At 39.4% G+C, this 25476-nt stretch overlaps 1 protein-coding gene across 1 annotated transcript in view; it reads left to right on the top strand.

Annotated features, from left to right (window-relative positions):
- Window positions 1-207: 207 nt before the first annotated feature.
- LOC137373345 (deubiquitinase DESI2) overlaps window positions 208-25476 on the top strand; it is a 238503-nt gene continuing 213234 nt past the window's right edge. The window contains exons 1-3 of the mRNA XM_068038167.1: window positions 208-324; window positions 490-562; window positions 3098-3191. Of these exons, the coding sequence (XP_067894268.1) occupies window positions 208-324; window positions 490-562; window positions 3098-3191 (284 nt within the window). The remainder of the gene's footprint in view (window positions 325-489; window positions 563-3097; window positions 3192-25476) is intronic.

The following is a 25476-nucleotide window of genomic DNA, read 5'->3' as shown; positions in this document are numbered from 1 at the left end:
AAAATGGAAGCGGGCCCAGGTAACATTGGGAACAGTGCCCCTGCTACATTGCTTGCCCCTCCCCCGCCTCCATGCCCGCCTCCAAGGGCAGAACAAAATTCTGCCCAGTGCTTCAGCAGCAGGCTTTAATCTTTCATTAGTTTTCTTTGAAATTTGTCTTCTGAAAGTAACCCAACACTTGCCAATTTGACATATCCTCACACATCAATGAATACACTGTACAATGGGAACAATTTATTGCAGCAACACTTAACCTTTACAGTAATTGCACAATATTTAGTCGTAGAACTGAAGCTTATTCATCAGAATGAAGGTTTCAATGTGGTGTGTGATAGTATATTTAAAATTTAAATTAAATTGCTTAAAAATATAGAAGCATTTATTTTGAAAGTGACAAAATAATGATGTCTTTAATGCTTTGTTGGCATCTAGATACTGCAATGTTAAGCTTCATTAATGCACCATTTACCCTTTGTGTTTCCTTTGCAGTATTGGATTAATGAGTACACATCCACACTTGGAATAGGGGTTTTTCATTCTGGTATTGAGGTCTATGGAAGAGGTAAGCACAGAGATACTGCACTGTATACACTGCACTCACACAACATTTCTTCTCAGTTTAGCCACAGGTTCAATTTAACAGACTTCTTTGAAGTAATTTAGACAGGTAATAAATATTTAGTCAAAAACACCAGAAAATCATTTCTGTCTGTATTAGAATCTAAATACAACTTGGAGTAAAATGTATTACTTCATTTGTCTTACAATATTGGGCTCTAAAGAGGTCTGTATTTCTATCATCTATCTGAGATTTTCACAAATATGTCATCGGATTATGGTAACAGAGGAATGTATATAATTAGTAACAACCATTATGGATCTAGCCAGTCCCAGAACGTATACTTACATACACAACTATATCTCTCACACTCCTCAATAAATCTCTGTCAAATATCTATACTGTTCTCTCTTTAATTTGCCAACACCATCCACCTCCACTGCCTCCCTGTAGCTTTGCATTATTGTGCCAACAGCGCTAGCATGTCATGATCCAACTTTATTTTAACTATTGAGAAGCCTAGTTGAAGGGCCAATGTCTATCCTGTAGGACATAGGGTAGGATAGGGGATAAGGTGAGATAATTCAAGAGTTAATAGGTGCTATGGAACTTGGTCCAAGAAATTAAATGACACGATGCATGTTTTACAGAGGAAATTATGGGATAAGTGAGTTATACCATTAATTCATACTAAGCTACTAATTTCCTGGGACTTATGCACTGCTTCACCAAAACTCTTACAAAAATCTTGAAAAGCTGATTATCGTAGCTCCACCCCACCCTAACCTCCCCCCTCCCCCCGCACCTGCCCATTGGCATTCAAGTGAAAGGAAATTGTGAATTTCCTGTAGTTAAGCTAGTTCTTTGCTGCAGCCCCTTAGACTGAAAAGTAATGGGTGGGTGCTTGGCTGTTTGGGACCAATGTGACCTGTAGTTCTCAGCCTTGGAGGGCCATAAAAGCTGTGGTGCTTCAACTCTGCAGTCTGGAATCTCATGAATGGACATTTATGTATATATTATAAAATAGGCTTTGACGTTTCACAATCAATACTAAGTTATCATTGTGTTTATTCTGAAGTAGAGCTTTCGAGGTGCGTGCAAACTCTTTAAATCAATTGATTTGATCTGTGAATATAATTCAATTCATGTGTTCAACACAATTAATTAAAATAAAATAAAATCTCTGATTTTTGTTGATATATTTCATTCTGAGCTAAAATGCATCAAAATATTTCTTGCTCATCATTATGTTTTAGGTTTATTGTATGTTGCGTGCAATGTAGGGCACTAAGGTGCCTGCACACATCGTTGAGCATTTGTTTAATCTGATACTTTTTAAATAGTTTAAATTACCCATGGCATCTCCTAAATAAATGGTTAAAAAAATTCTAACCTAGAATGTTTCTGAAAACTGAATATACCAACTGAGTGCGACCATAACTCAAACTATTTTCTGCAATTGATTAAGTTCAGTGCAGTGAAGCAATTTGAAATTCAGGTCTTGCCAATTTTTGATCTGCTTAACTAGTTTATTGAAGTCAATGGCATAAGGTAAAAACAAAAACAAAATACTGCGGATGCTGGAAATCTGAAATAAAAACAAGAAATGCTGGAACCACTCAGCAGGTCTGGCAGCATCTGTGGAAAGAGAAGCAGAGTTAACGTTTCGGGTCAGTGACCGTTCCGATGAAGGGTCACTGATCCGAAACGTTAACTCTGCTTCTCTTTCCACAGATGCCTCAATGGCATAAGCTATTGGTGCACCACTTCTGAGGTCCATGATCGCCACTACACTTGCTATGGCATCTTCAAATTACATTCCAAGGGAATATTGGTGTAAATTTGCAACTGGACGATTGACACACAAAATGGCATAATTTATGGTGTATGCCCAAGTGTACTGAAATTCAGGGTCAATATTGTCCATTTGACAGGTAGTGGTACATTACTGTGCTCTATTTGTGTGTTTATATTGTACACAACTGTGACCTTTAATTTTATACAGGTTGTTATGAAGAATTGGGTGGAACAGTGATCTTGAACATTGCAGTTTTAGCCTCTGGTACTTGGGTTTGGATCCAGCCAAGGTCGATGGAAAGAAAGTTTCCTCTCCCTGCTAGCAATCAGGATCCCAAATATACTGCATTTAGACAGGTTCAATCCAGTTGCCAGTAGGCATAAAACTGCCCACGATTCAATCTTAATCAAGACTAAATTTGGGAATCCCTTCCCATGAAGCTGGCTGTCGTGGGAGATGGAAATGTCACATTAGTGGGGGAGAGAGTGTTCATCTGAGGCTGCAAATGAAGAACAACATTGGAATAGAATTGGGAGAACAAAATTCTACATCTAGTTTGTGCTGCTTACCATCTGTATGCAAGGAGTATAAAAGTATTCTATTCTTCAGAACTGACAGCCCCCACCTCAATCAGCATTAAATAATGAACCTTTCCAAAACAAACAATTTGAAACAAATTGCCTTCCATTTGTTCGTGGCAGAAATTGTTTCAGTAATATTTTCTGTGTTCTCTTTGGCAGAGTACGCCTATGGTGGGCATCCCTATTCTTTCAGTGGAATATTTGAGATCACTCCTGGAAATGCTGCTGAGTTGGGAGAAACTTTTAAATTCAAGTAAGAATTCACTGGAGTAAACATAATGCAATTCGATACAAACCAAACACACACAGTGGAAGCTTCTCATATGTAATAAGCTGGAATGGACAATAAGAAGTTGCAGAAGAGAATATTTCTATCAAGTTATTGCAATCAGAAAAAATCAGGATGTGCTAACAATTAACAAATGTTGGATTAGACAGCTTCTGATATCAAAATTACATTCAGTAACTATTTCAAATCAATTACGACCCATGGTTGAAGTACTGATTTCCCTCCAATTCTGAGGATAAATTACTGCTCAAAATTATGAATGTATGCAATTTGCATAGGAGTTGAGGTTTATAAACAATCTGTTTATCATATGGTGAGATTAAACGTGATATTCTGCACAAAACACATGCATTAAAAACTTAAATTCTGGAACTCATTAGAAATTTGTGAGTGTTGACAATACTAGTGTCAGTGTGAGAACACTGATGATTGCATGAATATCCATTCACCAGTCTCTTAGTTTGAGGGAAAGAGTAGTAATTACTGTGTATTTATCCACACACCATTCTATTAGTATCAGGGCAAAACCAGTGATTACTGTAGATTTATACAGTCCCCAGTCTATAAGTATCATGGTGAGAGCAGTGATTACTGTGTATTTATCCACACTTCAGTCACTTAGTAACAAGGTGAGAGCAGTGATTACTGGATTTATCCACACACCAGTCTATTAGTATCAGGGTGTGAGCAGTGATTACTGTATTTATCCACACACCAGTCTATTAGTATCAGGGTGTGAGCAGTGATTACTCTATTTATCCACACACCAGTCTATTAGTATCAGGGTGTGAGCAGTGATTACTGTATTTATCCACACACACACACAATTCTATTAGTATCAGGGTGTGAGCAGTGATTACTGTGTGTATATCCACACACACACACAATTCTATTCGTATCAGGGTGTGAGCAGTGATTAATGTATTTATCCACACACCAGTCTATTAGTATCAGGGTGTGAGCAGTGATTACTGTATTTATCCACACAACAGTCCATTAGTATCAGGATGTGAGCTGTGATTACTGTGTTTATCCACACACCAGTCTATTAGTATCAGGATGTGATCAGTGATTACTGTATTTATCCTCACACCAGTCTATTAGTATCAGGATGTGAGCAGTGATTACTGTATTTATCCACACACCAGTCTATTAGTATCAGGGTGTGAGCAGTGATTACTGTATTTATCCACACAACAGTCCATTAGTATCAGGATGTGAGCTGTGATTACTGTGTTTATCCACACACCAGTCTATTAGTATCAGGATGTGATCAGTGATTACTGTATTTATACTCACACCAGTCTATTAGTATCAGGATGTGAGCAGTGATTACTGTATTTATCCACACACCAGTCTATTAGAATCAGGATGTGAGCAGTGATTACTGTATTTATCCACACACCAGTCTATTAGTATCAGGAAGTGAGCAGTGATTACTGTATTTTTCCACACACCAGTCTATTAGTATCAGGATGTGAGCAGTGATTACTGTATTTATCCACACACCAGTCTATTAGTATCAGGGTGTGAGCAGTGATTACTGTATTTATCCACACACCAGTCGATTAGTATCAGGGTGTGAGCAGTGATTACTGTATTTTTCCACACACCAGTCTATTAGTATCAGGATGTGAGCAGTGATTACTGTATTTTTCCACACACCAGTCTATTAGTATCAGGATGTGAGCAGTGATTACTGTATTTATCCACACACCAGTCCATTAGGATCAGGATGTGAGCAGTGATTACTGTATTTATCCACACACCAGTCTATTAGTATCAGGATGTGATCAGTGATGACTGTATTTATCCACACACCAGTCTATTAGTATCAGGATGTGAGCAGTGATTTCTGTATTTATCCACACACCAGTCGATTAGTATCAGGATGTGAGCAGTGATTACTGTATTTATCCACACACCAGTCTATTAGTATCAGGATGTGATCAGTGATTACTATATTTATCCACACACCAGTCTATTAGTATCAGGATGTGATCAGTGATTACTGTATTTATCCACACACCAGTCTATTAGTATCAGGATGTGAGCAGTGATTTCTGTATTTTTCCACACACCAGTCTATTAGTATCAGAATGTGAGCAGTGATTACTGAATTTATCCACACAACAGTCTCTTAGTATCAGCGTGTGAGCAGTGATTACTGTATTTATCCTCACACCAGTCTATTAGTGTCAGGATGTGGGCAGTGATTACGGTATTTATCCACACAACAGTATATTAATATCAGCTTGTGAGCAGTGATTACTGTATTTATCCACACACCAGTCTATTAGTATCAGGATGTGAGCAGCGATTACTGTATTTATCCACGCACCAGTGTATTAGTATCAGGGTGTGAGCAGTGATTACTGTATTTATCCACACACCAGTCTATTAGTATCAGGGTGTGAGCAGTGATTACTGTATTTATCCACACACCAGTCTATTAGTATCAGGGTGTGAGCAGTGATTACTGTATTTATCCACACACCAGTCTATTAGTATCAGGGTGTGAGCAGTGATTACTGTATTTATCCACACACCAGTCTATTAGTATCAGGATGTGAGCAGTGATTACTGTATTTATCCACACACCAGTCTATTAGTATCAGGATGTGAGCAGCGATTACTGTATTTATCCACACACCAGTCTATTAGTATCAGGGTGTGAGCAGTGATGACTGTATTTATACACATACCAGTCTATTAGTATCAGGATGAGAGCAGTGATTACTGTATTTATCCACACACCAGTCTATTAGTATCAGGGTGTGAGCAGTGATTACTGTATTTATCCACACACCAGTCTATTAGTATCAGGATGTGAGCAGTGATTACTGTATTTATCCACACACCAGTCTATTAGTATCAGGATGTGAGCAGCGATTACTGTATTTATCCACACACCAGTCTATTAGTATCAGGGTGTGAGCAGTGATGACTGTATTTATCCACACACCAGTCTATTAGTATCAGGGTGTGAGCAGTGATTACTGTATTTATCCACACACCAGTCGATTAGTATCAGGATGTGATCAGTGATTACTGTATTTTTCCACACACCAGTCTATTAGTATCAGGATGTGAGCAGTGATTACTGTATTTATCCACACACCAGTCTATTAGTATCAGGGTGTGAGCAGTGATTACTGTATTTATCCACACACCAGTCCATTAGGATCAGGATGTGAGCAGTGATTACTGTATTTATCCACACACCAGTCTATTAGTATCAGGATGTGATCAGTGATGACTGTATTTATCCACACACCAGTCTATTAGTATCAGGATGTGAGCAGTGATTTCTGTATTTATCCACACACCAGTCTATTAGTATCAGGATGTGAGCAGTGATTACTGTATTTATCCACACACCAGTCTATTAGTATCAGGATGTGATCAGTGATTACTATATTTATCCACACACCAGTCTATTAGTATCAGGATGTGATCAGTGATTACTGTATTTATCCACACACCAGTCTATTAGTATCAGGATGTGAGCAGTGATTTCTGTATTTATCCACACACCAGTCTATTAGTATCAGGATGTGATCAGTGATTACTGTATTTTTCCACACACCAGTCTATTAGTATCAGGATGTGAGCAGTGATTACTGAATTTATCCACACAACAGTCTCTTAGTATCAGCGTGTGAGCAGTGATTACTGTATTTATCCTCACACCAGTCTATTAGTGTCAGGATGTGAGCAGTGATTACGGTATTTATCCACACAACAGTATATTAATATCAGCGTGTGAGCAGTGATTACTGTATTTATCCACACACCAGTCTATTAGTATCAGGATGTGAGCAGCGATTACTGTATTTATCCACGCACCAGTGTATTAGTATCAGGAAGTGAGCAGTGATTACTGTATTTTTCCACACACCAGTCTATTAGTATCAGGATGTGAGCAGTGATTACTGTATTTATCCACACACCAGTCTATTAGTATCAGGGTGTGAGCAGTGATTACTGTATTTATCCACACACCAGTCGATTAGTATCAGGGTGTGAGCAGTGATTACTGTATTTATCCACACAACAGTCTATTAGTATCAGGATGTGAGCAGTGATTACTGTATTTATCCACACACCAGTCTATTAGTATCAGGGTGTGAGCAGTGATTACTGTATTTATCCACACACCAGTCGATTAGTATCAGGGTGTGAGCAGTGATTACTGTATTTATCCACACACCAGTCGATTAGTATCAGGATGTGATCAGTGATTACTGTATTTTTCCACACACCAGTCTATTAGTATCAGGATGTGAGCAGTGATTACTGTATTTATCCACACACCAGTCTATTAGTATCAGGGTGTGAGCAGTGATTACTGTATTTATCCACACACCAGTCCATTAGGATCAGGATGTGAGCAGTGATTACTGTATTTATCCACACACCAGTCTATTAGTATCAGGATGTGATCAGTGATGACTGTATTTATCCACACACCAGTCTATTAGTATCAGGATGTGAGCAGTGATTTCTGTATTTATCCACACACCAGTCTATTAGTATCAGGATGTGAGCAGTGATTACTGTATTTATCCACACACCAGTCTATTAGTATCAGGATGTGATCAGTGATTACTATATTTATCCACACACCAGTCTATTAGTATCAGGATGTGATCAGTGATTACTGTATTTATCCACACACCAGTCTATTAGTATCAGGATGTGAGCAGTGATTTCTGTATTTATCCACACACCAGTCTATTAGTATCAGGATGTGATCAGTGATTACTGTATTTTTCCACACACCAGTCTATTAGTATCAGGATGTGAGCAGTGATTACTGAATTTATCCACACAACAGTCTCTTAGTATCAGCGTGTGAGCAGTGATTACTGTATTTATCCTCACACCAGTCTATTAGTGTCAGGATGTGAGCAGTGATTACGGTATTTATCCACACAACAGTATATTAATATCAGCGTGTGAGCAGTGATTACTGTATTTATCCACACACCAGTCTATTAGTATCAGGATGTGAGCAGCGATTACTGTATTTATCCACGCACCAGTGTATTAGTATCAGGAAGTGAGCAGTGATTACTGTATTTTTCCACACACCAGTCTATTAGTATCAGGATGTGAGCAGTGATTACTGTATTTATCCACACACCAGTCTATTAGTATCAGGGTGTGAGCAGTGATTACTGTATTTATCCACACACCAGTCGATTAGTATCAGGGTGTGAGCAGTGATTACTGTATTTATCCACACAACAGTCTATTAGTATCAGGATGTGAGCAGTGATTACTGTATTTATCCACACACCAGTCTATTAGTATCAGGGTGTGAGCAGTGATTACTGTATTTATCCACACACCAGTCGATTAGTATCAGGGTGTGAGCAGTGATTACTGTATTTATCCACACAACAGTCTATTAGTATCAGGATGTGAGCAGTGATTACTGTATTTATCCACACACCAGTCTATTAGTATCAGGGTGTGAGCAGTGATTACTGTATTTATCCACACAACAGTCTATTAGTATCAGGATGTGAGCAGTGATTACTGTATTTATCCACACACCAGTCTATTAGTATCAGGATGTGAGCAGTGATTACTGTATTTATCCACACACCAGTCTATTAGTATCAGGGTGTGAGCAGTGATTACTGTATTTATCCACACACCAGTCGATTAGTATCAGGATGTGATCAGTGATTACTGTATTTTTCCACACACCAGTCTATTAGTATCAGGATGTGAGCAGTGATTACTGTATTTTTCCACACACCAGTCTATTAGTATCAGGATGTGAGCAGTGATTACTGTATTTATCCACACACCAGTCCATTAGGATCAGGATGTGAGCAGAGATTACTGTATTTATCCACACACCAGTCTATTAGTATCAGGATGTGATCAGTGATGACTGTATTTATCCACACACCAGTCTATTAGTATCAGGATGTGAGCAGTGATTTCTGTATTTATCCACACACCAGTCGATTAGTATCAGGATGTGAGCAGTGATTACTGTATTTATCCACACACCAGTCTATTAGTATCAGGATGTGATCAGTGATTACTATATTTATCCACACACCAGTCTATTAGTATCAGGATGTGATCAGTGATTACTGTATTTATCCACACACCAGTCTATTAGTATCAGGATGTGAGCAGTGATTTCTGTATTTTTCCACACACCAGTCTATTAGTATCAGGATGTGAGCAGTGATTACTGTATTTATCCACACACCAGTCTATTAGTATCAGGATGTGAGCAGCGATTACTGTATTTATCCACGCACCAGTGTATTAGTATCAGGGTGTGAGCAGTGATTACTGTATTTATCCACACACCAGTCTATTAGTATCAGGGTGTGAGCAGTGATTACTGTATTTATCCACACACCAGTCTATTAGTATCAGGGTGTGAGCAGTGATTACTGTATTTATCCACACACCAGTCTATTAGTATCAGGGTGTGAGCAGTGATTACTGTATTTATCCACACACCAGTCTATTAGTATCAGGGTGTGAGCAGTGATTACTGTATTTATCCACACACCAGTCTATTAGTATCAGGGTGTGAGCAGTGATTACTGTATTTATCCACACACCAGTCTATTAGTATCAGGATGTGAGCAGTGATTACTGTATTTATCCACACACCAGTCTATTAGTATCAGGATGTGAGCAGTGATTACTGTATTTATCCACACACCAGTCTATTAGTATCAGGGTGTGAGCAGTGATTACTGTATTTATCCACACACCAGTCTATTAGTATCAGGGTGTGAGCAGTGATTACTGTATTTATCCACACACCAGTCTATTAGTATCAGGATGTGAGCAGTGATTACTGTATTTATCCACACACCAGTCTATTAGTATGAGGATGTGAGCAGTGATTACTGTATTTATCCACACAACAGTCTCTTAGTATCAGCGTGTGAGCAGTGATTACTGTATTTATCCTCACACCAGTCTATTAGTGTCAGGATGTGAGCAGTGATTACTGTATTTATCCACACAACAGTCTATTAGTATCAGGGTGTGAGCAGTGATTACTGTATTTATCCACACACCAGTCTATTAGTATCAGGGTGTGAGCAGTGATTACTGTATTTATCCACACACCAGTCTATTAGTATCAGGATGTGAGCAGCGATTACTGTATTTATCCACACACCAGTCTATTACTATCATGGCGTGTGCGGTGATTACTGGATTTATCCACACACCAGTCTATTACTATCATGGCGTGTGCGGTGATTACTGTATTTATCCACACACCAGACTATTAGTATCAGGGTGTGAGCTGTGATTACTGGATTTATCCACACACCAGTCTATTACTATCATGGCGTGTGCGGTGATTACTGTATTTATCCACACACCAGTCTATTAGTATCAGGGCGTGAGCAGTGATTACAGTATTTATCCACACACCAGACTATTAGTATCAGGGTGTGAGCAGTGATTACTGTATTTATCCACACACCAGTCTATTAGTATCAGGATGTGAGCAGTGATTACTGTATTTATCCACACACCAGTCTATTAGTATCAGGATGTGAGCAGCGATTACTGTATTTATCCACGCACCAGTGTATTAGTATCAGGGTGTGAGCAGTGATTACTGTATTTATCCACACACCAGTCTATTAGTATCAGGGTGTGAGCAGTGATTACTGTATTTATCCACACACCAGTCTATTAGTATCAGGGTGTGAGCAGTGATTACTGTATTTATCCACACACCAGTCTATTAGTATCAGGGTGTGAGCAGTGATTACTGTATTTATCCACACACCAGTCTATTAGTATCAGGGTGTGAGCAGTGATTACTGTATTTATCCACACACCAGTCTATTAGTATCAGGGTGTGAGCAGTGATTACTGTATTTATCCACACACCAGTCTATTAGTATCAGGATGTGAGCAGTGATTACTGTATTTATCCACACACCAGTCTATTAGTATCAGGATGTGAGCAGTGATTACTGTATTTATCCACACACCAGTCTATTAGTATCAGGATGTGAGCAGCGATTACTGTATTTATCCACACACCAGTCTATTAGTATCAGGATGTGAGCAGTGATTACTGTATTTATCCACACACCAGTCTATTAGTATCAGGGTGTGAGCAGTGATTACTGTATTTATCCACACACCAGTCTATTAGTATCAGGGTGTGAGCAGTGATTACTGTATTTATCCACACACCAGTCTATTAGTATCAGGGTGTGAGCAGTGATTACTGTATTTATCCACACACCAGTCTATTAGTATCAGGATGTGAGCAGTGATTACTGTATTTATCCACACACCAGTCTATTAGTATCAGGATGTGAGCAGTGATTACTGTATTTATCCACACACCAGTCTATTAGTATCAGGATGTGAGCAGCGATTACTGTATTTATCCACACACCAGTCTATTAGTATCAGGATGTGAGCAGTGATTACTGTATTTATCCACGCACCAGTGTATTAGTATCAGGGTGTGAGCAGTGATTACTGTATTTATCCACACACCAGTCTATTAGTATCAGGGTGTGAGCAGTGATTACTGTATTTATCCACACACCAGTCTATTAGTATCAGAGTGTGAGCAGTGATTACTGTATTTATCCACACACCAGTCTATTAGTATCAGGGTGTGAGCAGTGATTACTGTATTTATCCACACACCAGTCTATTAGTATCAGGATGTGAGCAGTGATTACTGTATTTATCCACACACCAGTCTATTAGTATCAGGATGTGAGCAGCGATTACTGTATTTATCCACACACCAGTCTATTAGTATCAGGGTGTGAGCAGTGATGACTGTATTTATACACATACCAGTCTATTAGTATCAGGATGAGAGCAGTGATTACTGTATTTATCCACACACCAGTCTATTAGTATCAGGGTGTGAGCAGTGATTACTGTATTTATCCACACACCAGTCTATTAGTATCAGGGTGTGAGCAGTGATTACTCTATTTATCCACACACCAGTCTATTAGAATCAGGGTGTGAGCAGTGATTACTGTATTTATCCACACACACACACAATTCTATTAGTATCAGGGTGTGAGCAGTGATTACTGTGTGTATATCCACACACACACACAATTCTATTCGTATCAGGGTGTGAGCAGTGATTAATGTATTTATCCACACACCAGTCTATTAGTATCAGGGTGTGAGCAGTGATTACTGTATTTATCCAGACAACAGTCCATTGGTATCAGGATGTGAGCAGTGATTACTGTATTTATCCACACACCAGTCTATTAGAATCAGGATGTGAGCAGTGATTACTGTATTTATCCACACACCAGTCTATTAGTATCAGGAAGTGAGCAGTGATTACTGTATTTATCCACACACCAGTCTATTAGTATCAGGGTGTGAGCAGTGATTACTGTATTTATCCACACACCAGTCTATTAGTATCAGGGTGTGAGCAGTGATTACTGTATTTATCCACACACCAGTCGATTAGTATCAGGGTGTGAGCAGTGATTACTGTATTTATCCACACAACAGTCTATTAGTATCAGGATGTGAGCAGTGATTACTGTATTTATCCACACACCAGTCTATTAGTATCAGGGTGTGAGCAGTGATTACTGTATTTATCCACACACCAGTCAATTAGTATCAGGGTGTGAGCAGTGATTACTGTATTTTTCCACACACCAGTCTATTAGTATCAGGATGTGAGCAGTGATTACTGTATTTTTCCACACACCAGTCTATTAGTATCAGGATGTGAGCAGTGATTACTGTATTTATCCACACACCAGTCCATTAGGATCAGGATGTGAGCAGTGATTACTGTATTTATCCACACACCAGTCTATTAGTATCAGGATGTGATCAGTGATGACTGTATTTATCCACACACCAGTCTATTAGTATCAGGATGTGAGCAGTGATTTCTGTATTTATCCACACACCAGTCGATTAGTATCAGGATGTGAGCAGTGATTACTGTATTTATCCACACACCAGTCTATCAGTATCAGGATGTGATCAGTGATTACTATATTTATCCACACACCAGTCTATTAGTATCAGGATGTGATCAGTGATTACTGTATTTATCCACACACCAGTCTATTAGTATCAGGATGTGAGCAGTGATTTCTGTATTTTTCCACACACCAGTCTATTAGTATCAGGATGTGAGCAGTGATTACTGAATTTATCCACACAACAGTCTCTTAGTATCAGCGTGTGAGCAGTGATTACTGTATTTATCCTCACACCAGTCTATTAGTGTCAGGATGTGGGCAGTGATTACGGTATTTATCCACACAACAGTATATTAATATCAGCGTGTGAGCAGTGATTACTGTATTTATCCACACACCAGTCTATTAGTATCAGGATGTGAGCAGCGATTACTGTATTTATCCACGCACCAGTGTATTAGTATCAGGAAGTGAGCAGTGATTACTGTATTTTTCCACACACCAGTCTATTAGTATCAGGATGTGAGCAGTGATTACTGTATTTATCCACACACCAGTCTATTAGTATCAGGGTGTGAGCAGTGATTACTGTATTTATCCACACACCAGTCGATTAGTATCAGGGTGTGAGCAGTGATTACTGTATTTATCCACACAACAGTCTATTAGTATCAGGATGTGAGCAGTGATTACTGTATTTATCCACACACCAGTCTATTAGTATCAGGGTGTGAGCAGTGATTACTGTATTTATCCACACACCAGTCGATTAGTATCAGGGTGTGAGCAGTGATTACTGTATTTATCCACACAACAGTCTATTAGTATCAGGATGTGAGCAGTGATTACTGTATTTATCCACACACCAGTCTATTAGTATCAGGGTGTGAGCAGTGATTACTGTATTTATCCACACAACAGTCTATTAGTATCAGGATGTGAGCAGTGATTACTGTATTTATCCACACACCAGTCTATTAGTATCAGGATGTGAGCAGTGATTACTGTATTTATCCACACACCAGTCTATTAGTATCAGGGTGTGAGCAGTGATTACTGTATTTATCCACACACCAGTCGATTAGTATCAGGATGTGATCAGTGATTACTGTATTTTTCCACACACCAGTCTATTAGTATCAGGATGTGAGCAGTGATTACTGTATTTTTCCACACACCAGTCTATTAGTATCAGGATGTGAGCAGTGATTACTGTATTTATCCACACACCAGTCCATTAGGATCAGGATGTGAGCAGTGATTACTGTATTTATCCACACACCAGTCTATTAGTATCAGGATGTGATCAGTGATGACTGTATTTATCCACACACCAGTCTATTAGTATCAGGATGTGAGCAGTGATTTCTGTATTTATCCACACACCAGTCGATTAGTATCAGGATGTGAGCAGTGATTACTGTATTTATCCACACACCAGTCTATTAGTATCAGGATGTGATCAGTGATTACTATATTTATCCACACACCAGTCTATTAGTATCAGGATGTGATCAGTGATTACTGTATTTATCCACACACCAGTCTATTAGTATCAGGATGTGAGCAGTGATTTCTGTATTTTTCCACACACCAGTCTATTAGTATCAGGATGTGAGCAGTGATTACTGTATTTATCCACACACCAGTCTATTAGTATCAGGATGTGAGCAGCGATTACTGTATTTATCCACGCACCAGTGTATTAGTATCAGGGTGTGAGCAGTGATTACTGTATTTATCCACACACCAGTCTATTAGTATCAGGGTGTGAGCAGTGATTACTGTATTTATCCACACACCAGTCTATTAGTATCAGGGTGTGAGCAGTGATTACTGTATTTATCCACACACCAGTCTATTAGTATCAGGGTGTGAGCAGTGATTACTGTATTTATCCACACACCAGTCTATTAGTATCAGGGTGTGAGCAGTGATTACTGTATTTATCCACACACCAGTCTATTAGTATCAGGGTGTGAGCAGTGATTACTGTATTTATCCACACACCAGTCTATTAGTATCAGGATGTGAGCAGTGATTACTGTATTTATCCACACACCAGTCTATTAGTATCAGGATGTGAGCAGTGATTACTGTATTTATCCACACACCAGTCTATTAGTATCAGGGTGTGAGCAGTGATTACTGTATTTATCCACACACCAGTCTATTAGTATCAGGGTGTGAGCAGTGATTACTGTATTTATCCACACACCAGTCTATTAGTATCAGGATGTGAGCAGTGATTACTGTATTTATCCACACACCAGTCTATTAGTATGAGGATGTGAGCAGTGATTACTGTATTTATCCACACAACAGTCTCTTAGTATCAGCGTGTGAGCAGTGATTACTGTACTTATCCTCACACCAGTCTATTAGTGTCAGGATGTGAGCAGTGATTACTGTATTTATCCACACAACAGTCTATTAGTATCAGGGTGTGAGCAGTGATTACTGTATTTATCCACACACCAGTCTATTAGTATCAGGGTGTGAGCAGTGATTACTGTATTTATCCACACACCAGTCTATTAGTATCAGGATGTGAGCAGCGATTACTGTATTTATCCACACACCAGTCTATTACTATCATGGCGTGTGCGGTGATTACTGGATTTATCCACACACCAGTCTATTACTATCATGGCGTGTGCGGTGATTACTGTATTTATCCACACACCAGACTATTAGTATCAGGGTGTGAGCTGTGATTACTGGATTTATCCACACACCAGTCTATTACTATCATGGCGTGTGCGGTGATTACTGTATTTATCCACACACCAGTCTATTAGTATCAGGGCGTGAGCAGTGATTACAGTATTTATCCACACACCAGACTATTAGTATCAGGGTGTGAGTAGTGATTACTGTATTTATCCACACACCAGTCTATTAGTATCAGGATGTGAGCAGTGATTACCTTATTTATCCACACACCAGTCTATTAGTATCAGGATGTGAGCAGCGATTACTGTATTTATCCACGCACCAGTGTATTAGTATCAGGGTGTGAGCAGTGATTACTGTATTTATCCACACACCAGTCTATTAGTATCAGGGTGTGAGCAGTGATTACTGTATTTATCCACACACCAGTCTATTAGTATCAGGGTGTGAGCAGTGATTACTGTATTTATCCACACACCAGTCTATTAGTATCAGGGTGTGAGCAGTGATTACTGTATTTATCCACACACCAGTCTATTAGTATCAGGGTGTGAGCAGTGATTACTGTATTTATCCACACACCAGTCTATTAGTATCAGGGTGTGAGCAGTGATTACTGTATTTATCCACACACCAGTCTATTAGTATCAGGATGTGAGCAGTGATTACTGTATTTATCCACACACCAGTCTATTAGTATCAGGATGTGAGCAGTGATTACTGTATTTATCCACACACCAGTCTATTAGTATCAGGATGTGAGCAGCGATTACTGTATTTATCCACACACCAGTCTATTAGTATCAGGATGTGAGCAGTGATTACTGTATTTATCCACACACCAGTCTATTAGTATCAGGGTGTGAGCAGTGATTACTGTATTTATCCACACACCAGTCTATTAGTATCAGGGTGTGAGCAGTGATTACTGTATTTATCCACACACCAGTCTATTAGTATCAGGGTGTGAGCAGTGATTACTGTATTTATCCACACACCAGTCTATTAGTATCAGGATGTGAGCAGTGATTACTGTATTTATCCACACACCAGTCTATTAGTATCAGGATGTGAGCAGTGATTACTGTATTTATCCACACACCAGTCTATTAGTATCAGGATGTGAGCAGCGATTACTGTATTTATCCACACACCAGTCTATTAGTATCAGGATGTGAGCAGTGATTACTGTATTTATCCACACACCAGTCTATTAGTATCAGGATGTGAGCAGTGATTACTGTATTTATCCACACACCAGTCTATTAGTATCAGGATGTGAGCAGCGATTACTGTATTTATCCACACACCAGTCTATTAGTATCAGGGTGTGAGCAGTGATGACTGTATTTATACACATACCAGTCTATTAGTATCAGGATGAGAGCAGTGATTACTGTATTTATCCACACACCAGTCTATTAGTATCAGGGTGTGAGCAGTGATTACTGTATTTATCCACACACCAGTCTATTAGTATCAGGGTGTGAGCAGTGATTACTCTATTTATCCACACACCAGTCTATTAGTATCAGGGTGTGAGCAGTGATTACTGTATTTATCCACACACACACACAATTCTATTAGTATCAGGGTGTGAGCAGTGATTACTGTGTGTATATCCACACACACACACAATTCTATTCGTATCAGGGTGTGAGCAGTGATTAATGTATTTATCCACACACCAGTCTATTAGTATCAGGGTGTGAGCAGTGATTACTGTATTTATCCACACAACAGTCCATTGGTATCAGGATGTGAGCAGTGATTACTGTATTTATCCACACACCAGTCTATTAGAATCAGGATGTGAGCAGTGATTACTGTATTTATCCACACACCAGTCTATTAGTATCAGGAAGTGAGCAGTGATTACTGTATTTATCCACACACCAGTCTATTAGTATCAGGGTGTGAGCAGTGATTACTGTATTTATCCACACACCAGTCTATTAGTATCAGGGTGTGAGCAGTGATTACTGTATTTATCCACACACCAGTCGATTAGTATCAGGGTGTGAGCAGTGATTACTGTATTTATCCACACAACAGTCTATTAGTATCAGGATGTGAGCAGTGATTACTGTATTTATCCACACACCAGTCTATTAGTATCAGGGTGTGAGCAGTGATTACTGTATTTATCCACACACCAGTCAATTAGTATCAGGGTGTGAGCAGTGATTACTGTATTTTTCCACACACCAGTCTATTAGTATCAGGATGTGAGCAGTGATTACTGTATTTTTCCACACACCAGTCTATTAGTATCAGGATGTGAGCAGTGATTACTGTATTTATCCACACACCAGTCCATTAGGATCAGGATGTGAGCAGTGATTACTGTATTTATCCACACACCAGTCTATTAGTATCAGGATGTGATCAGTGATGACTGTATTTATCCACACACCAGTCTATTAGTATCAGGATGTGAGCAGTGATTTCTGTATTTATCCACACACCAGTCGATTAGTATCAGGATGTGAGCAGTGATTACTGTATTTATCCACACACCAGTCTATCAGTATCAGGATGTGATCAGTGATTACTATATTTATCCACACACCAGTCTATTAGTATCAGGATGTGATCAGTGATTACTGTATTTATCCACACACCAGTCTATTAGTATCAGGATGTGAGCAGTGATTTCTGTATTTTTCCACACACCAGTCTATTAGTATCAGGATGTGAGCAGTGATTACTGAATTTATCCACACAACAGTCTCTTAGTATCAGCGTGTGAGCAGTGATTACTGTATTTATCCTCACACCAGTCTATTAGTGTCAGGATGTGGGCAGTGATTACGGTATTTATCCACACAACAGTATATTAATATCAGCGTGTGAGCAGTGATTACTGTATTTATCCACACACCAGTCTATTAGTATCAGGATGTGAGCAGCGATTACTGTATTTATCCACGCACCAGTGTATTAGTATCAGGGTGTGAGCAGTGATTACTGTATTTATCCACACACCAGTCTATTAGTATCAGGGTGTGAGCAGTGATTACTGTATTTATCCACACACCAGTCTATTAGTATCAGGGTGTGAGCAGTGATTACTGTATTTATCCACACACCAGTCTATTAGTATCAGGGTGTGAGCAGTGATTACTGTATTTATCCACACACCAGTCTATTAGTATCAGGATGTGAGCAGTGATTACTGTATTTATCCACACACCAGTCTATTAGTATCAGGATGTGAGCAGCGATTACTGTATTTATCCACACACCAGTCTATTAGTATCAGGGTGTGAGCAGTGATGACTGTATTTATACACATACCAGTCTATTAGTATCAGGATGAGAGCAGTGATTACTGTATTTATCCACACACCAGTCTATTAGTATCAGGGTGTGAGCAGTGATTACTGTATTTATCCACACACCAGTCTATTAGTATCAGGATGTGAGCAGTGATTACTGTATTTATCCACACACCAGTCTATTAGTATCAGGATGTGAGCAGCGATTACTGTATTTATCCACACACCAGTCTATTAGTATCAGGGTGTGAGCAGTGATGACTGTATTTATCCACACACCAGTCTATTAGTATCAGGGTGTGAGCAGTGATTACTGTATTTATCCACACACCAGTCTATTAGTATCAGGGTGTGAGCAGTGATTACTGTATTTATCCACACACCAGTCTATTAGTATCAGGATGTGAGCAGCGATTACAGTATTTATCCACACACCAGTCTATTAGTATCAGGGTGTGAGCAGTGATTACTGGATTTATCCACACACCAGTCTATTAGTATCATGGCGTGTGCGGTGATTACTGTATTTATCCACACACCTGACTATTAGTATCAGGATGTGAGCAGTGATTACTGGATTTATCCACACACCAGTCTATTAGTATCAGGGTGTGAGCAGTGATTACTGTATTTATCCACACACCATTCTATTAGTATCAGGGTGTGAGCAGTGATTACTGTATTTATCCACACACCAGTCTATTAGTATCAGGGTGTGAGCAGTGATTACTGGATTTATCCACACACCATCCTATTAGTATCAGGGTGTGAGCAGTGATTACTGTATTTATCCACACACCAGTCTATTAGTATCAGGATGTGAGCAGTGATTACTGTATTTATCCACACACCAGTCTATTAGTATCAGGGTGTGAGCAGTGATTACTGTATTTATCCACACACCAGTCTATTAGTATCAGGGTGTGAGCAGTGATTACTGTATTTATCCACACACCAGTCTATTAGTATCAGGATGTGAGCAGTGATTACTGTATTTATCCACACACCAGTCTATTAGTATGAGGATGTGAGCAGTGATTACTGTATTTATCCACACAACAGTCTCTTAGTATCAGCGTGTGAGCAGTGATTACTGTATTTATCCTCACACCAGTCTATTAGTGTCAGGATGTGAGCAGTGATTACTGTATTTATCCACACAACAGTCTATTAGTATCAGGGTGTGAGCAGTGATTACTGTATTTATCCACACACCAGTCTATTAGTATCAGGGTGTGAGCAGTGATTACTGTATTTATCCACACACCAGTCTATTAGTATCAGGATGTGAGCAGCGATTACTGTATTTATCCACACAACAGTCTATTAGTATCAGGGTGTGAGCAGTGATTACTGTATTTATCCACACACCAGTCTATTAGTGTCAGGATGTGAGCAGTGATTTCTGTATTTATCCACACACCTGACGATAAGTATCATGGCGTGTGCGGTGATTACTGTATTTATCCACACACCAGACTATTAGTATCAGGGTGTGAGCTGTGATTACTGGACTTATCCACACACCAGTCTATTACTATCATGGCGTGTGCGGTGATTACTGTATTTATCCACACACCAGTCTATTAGTATCAGGGCGTGAGCAGTGATTACAGTATTTATCCACACACCAGACTATTAGTATCAGGGTGTGAGCAGTGATTACTGTATTTATCCACACACCAGTCTATTAGTATCAGGATGTGAGCAGTGATTACTGTATTTATCCACACACCAGTCTATTAGCATCAGGATGTGAGCAGCGATTACTGTATTTATCCACACACCAGTCTATTAGTATCAGGGTGTGAGCAGTGATTACTGTATTTATCCACACACCAGACTATTAGTATCAGGGTGTGAGCAGTGATTACTGGATTTATCCACACACCAGTCTATTAGTATCAGGGTGTGAGCAGTGATTACTGGATTTATCCACACACCAGTCTATGAGTATCAGGGTGTGAGCAGTGATTACTGTATTTATCCACTCACCATTCTATTAGTATCAGGGTGTGAGCAGTGATTACTGTATTTATCCACACACCAGTCTTTTAGTATCAGGGTGTGAGCAGTGATTACTGGATTTATCCACACACCATTCTATTAGTATCAGGGTGTGAGCAGTGATTACTGTATTTATCCACACACCAGTCCATTAGTATCAGGATGTGAGCAGTGATTACTGTATTTATCCACACACCAGTCTATTAGTATCAGGGTGTGAGCAGTGATTACTGTATTTATCCACACACCAGTCTATTAGTATCAGGATGTGAGCAGTGATTACTGTATTTATCCACACACCAGTCTATTAGTATCAGAGCGTGAGCAGTGATTACTGTATTTATCCACACACCTGACTATTAGTATCAGGGCGTGAGCAGTGATTACTGTATTTATCCACACACCAGTCTATTAGTATCAGGATGTGAGCAGTGATTACTGTATTTATCCACACACCAGTCTATTAGTATCAGGATGTGAGCAGTGATTACTGTATTTATCCACACACCAGTCTATTAGTATCAGGATGTGAGCAGTGATTACTGTATTTATCCACACACCAGTCTATTAGTATCAGGATGTGAGCAGTGAATACTGTATTTATCCACACACCAGTCTATTAGTATCAGGATGTGAGCAGTGATTACTGTATTTATCCACACACCAGTCTATTAGTATCAGGGCGTGAGCAGTGATTACTGTATTTATCCACACACCATTCTATTAGTATCAGGGTGTGAGCAGTGATTACTGTATTTATCCACACACCAGTCTATTAGTATCAGGATGTGAGCAGTGATTACTGTATTAATCCACACACCAGTCTATTAGTATCAGGGTGTGAGCAGTGATTACTATATTTATCCACACACCAGTCCATTAGTATGAGGATGTGAGCAGTGATTACTGTATTTATCCACACAACAGTCTCTTAGTATCAGCGTGTGAGCAGTGATTACTGTATTTATCCTCACACCAGTCGATTAGTGTCAGGATGTGAGCAGTGATTACTGTATTTATCCACACACCAGTCTATTAGTATCAGGGTGTGAGCAGTGATTACTGTATTTATCCACACACCAGTCTATTAGTATCAGGATGTGAGCAGCGATTACTGTATTTATCCACACACCAGTCTATTAGTATCAGGGTGTGAGCAGTGATTACTGTATTTATCCACACACCAGTCTATTAGTATCAGGGTGTGAGCAGTGATTACTGTATTTATCCACACACCAGTCTATTAGTATCAGGATGTGAGCAGCGATTACTGTATTTATCCACACACCAGTCTATTAGTATCAGGGTGTGAGCAGTGATTACTGTATTTATCCACACACCAGTCTATTAGTATCAGGGTGTGAGCAGTGATTACTGTATTTATCCACACACCAGTCTATTAGTATCAGGATGTGAGCAGCGATTACAGTATTTATCCACACACCAGTCTATTAGTATCAGGGTGTGAGCAGTGATTACTGGATTTATCCACACACCAGTCTATTAGTATCATGGCGTGTGCGGTGATTACTGTATTTATCCACACACCTGACTATTAGTATCAGGATGTGAGCAGTGATTACTGGATTTATCCACACACCAGTCTATTAGTATCAGGGTGTGAGCAGTGATTACTGTATTTATCCACACACCATTCTATTAGTATCAGGGTGTGAGCAGTGATTACTGTATTTATCCACACACCAGTCTATTAGTATCAGGGTGTGAGCAGTGATTACTGGATTTATCCACACACCATTCTATTAGTATCAGGGTGTGAGCAGTGATTACTGTATTTATCCACACACCAGTCTATTAGTATCAGGATGTGAGCAGTGATTACTGTATTTATCCACACACCAGTCTATTAGTATCAGGGTGTGAGCAATGATTACTGTATTTATCCACACACCAGTCTATTAGTATCATGGCGTGTGCGGTGATTACTGGATTTATCCACACACCAGTCTATTACTATCATGGCGTGTGCGGTGATTACTGTATTTATCCACACACCAGTCTATTAGTATCAGGATGTGAGCAGTGATTACTGTATTTATCCACACACCAGTCTATTAGCATCAGGATGTGAGCAGCGATTACTGTATTTATCCACACACCAGTCTATTTGTATCAGGGTGTGAGCAGTGATTACTGTATTTATCCACACACCAGACGATTAGTATCAGGGTGTGAGCAGTGATTACTGGATTTATCCACACACCAGTCAATTAGTATCAGGGTGTGAGCAGTGATTACTGGATTTATCCACACACCAGTCTATGAGTATCAGGGTGTGAGCAGTGATTACTGTATTTATCCACACACCATTCTATTAGTATCAGGGTGTGAGCAGTGATTACTGTATTTATCCACACACCAGTCTATTAGTATCAGGGTGTGAGCAGTGATTACTGGATTTATCCACACACCATTCTATTAGTATCAGGGTGTGAGCAGTGATTACTGTATTTATCCACACACCAGTCTATTAGTATCAGGATGTGAGCAGTGATTACTGTATTTATCCACACACCAGTCTATTAGTATCAGGGTGTGAGCAGTGATTACTGTATTTATCCACACACCAGTATATTAGTATCAGGATGTGAGCAGTGATTACTGTATTTATCCACACCCCAGTCTATTAGTTTCAGGGCGTGAGCAGTGATTACTGTATTTATCCACACACCTGACTATTAGTATCAGGGCGTGAGCAGTGATTACTGTATTTATCCACACACCATTCTATTAGTATCAGGGTGTGAGCAGTGATTACTGTATTTATCCACACACCAGTCTATTAGTATCAGGATGTGAGCAGTGATTACTGTATTAATCCACACACCAGTCTATTAGTATCAGGGTGTGAGCAGTGATTACTATATTTATCCACACACCAGTCTATTAGTATAAGGATGTGAGCAGTGATTACTGTATTTATCCACACACCAGTCTATTAGTATGAGGATGTGAGCAGTGATTACTGTATTTATCCACACAACAGTCTATTAGTATCAGCGTGTGAGCAGTGATTACTGTATTTATCCTCACACCAGTCTATTAGTGTCAGGATGTGAGCAGTGATTACTGTATTTATCCACACAACAGTCTATTAGTATCAGGTGTGAGCAGTGATTACTGTATTTATCCACACACCAGTCTATTAGTATCAGGGTGTGAGCAGTGATTACTGTATTTATCCACACAACAGTCTCTTAGTATCAGCGTGTGAGCAGTGATTACTGTATTTATCCTCACACCAGTCTATTAGTGTCAGGATGTGAGCAGTGATTACTGTATTTATCCACACAACAGTCTATTAGTATCAGGTGTGAGCAGTGATTACTGTATTTATCCACACACCAGTCTATTAGTATCAGGGTGTGAGCAGTGATTACTGTATTTATCCACACACCAGTCTATTAGTATCAGGATGTGAGCAGCGATTACTGTATTTATCCACACACCAGTCTATTAGTATCAGGGTGTGAGCAGTGATTACTGTATTTATCCACACACCAGTATATTAGTGTCAGGATGTGAGCAGTGATTTCTGTATTTATCCAGACACCTGACGATAAGTATCATGGCGTGTGCGGTGATTACTGTATTTATCCACACACCAGTCAATTAGTATCAGGGCGTGAGCAGTGATTACTGTATTTATCCACACACCAGACTATTAGTATCAGGGTGTGAGCTGTGATTACTGGATTTATCCACACACCAGTCTATTAGTATCAGGATGTGAGCAGCGATTACTGTATTTATCCACACACCAGTCTATTAGTATCAGGGTGTGAGCAGTGATTACTGTATTTATCCACACACCAGTCTATTAGTATCAGGGTGTGAGCTGTGATTACTGGATTTATCCACACACCAGTCTATTAGTATCAGGGTGTGAGCTGTGATTACTGTATTTATCCACACACCAGACTATTAGTATCAGGATGTGAGCAGTGATTACTGTATTTATCCACACACCAGTCTATTAGTATCAGGGTGTGAGCTGTGATTACTGGATTTATCCACACACCAGTCTATTAGTATCATGGCGTGTGCGGTGATTACTGTATTTATCCACACACCAGTCTATTAGTATCAGGGCGTGAGCAGTGATTACTGTATTTATCCACACACCAGTCTATTAGTATCAGGGCGTGTGCGGTGATTACTGTATTTATCCACACACCAGTCTATTAGTATCAGGGTGTGAGCAGTGATTACTGGATTTATCCACACACCATTCTATTAGTATCAGGGTGTGAGCAGTGATTACTGTATTTATCCACACACCAGTCTATTAGTATCAGG

This window comes from Heterodontus francisci, chromosome 9, assembly GCF_036365525.1.
Source record: "Heterodontus francisci isolate sHetFra1 chromosome 9, sHetFra1.hap1, whole genome shotgun sequence".
Classification (NCBI taxonomy): domain Eukaryota; kingdom Metazoa; phylum Chordata; class Chondrichthyes; order Heterodontiformes; family Heterodontidae; genus Heterodontus; species Heterodontus francisci.
Note: the sequence above shows the minus strand (reverse complement) of the source record. Positions and strands in the feature narration are given on the sequence as shown.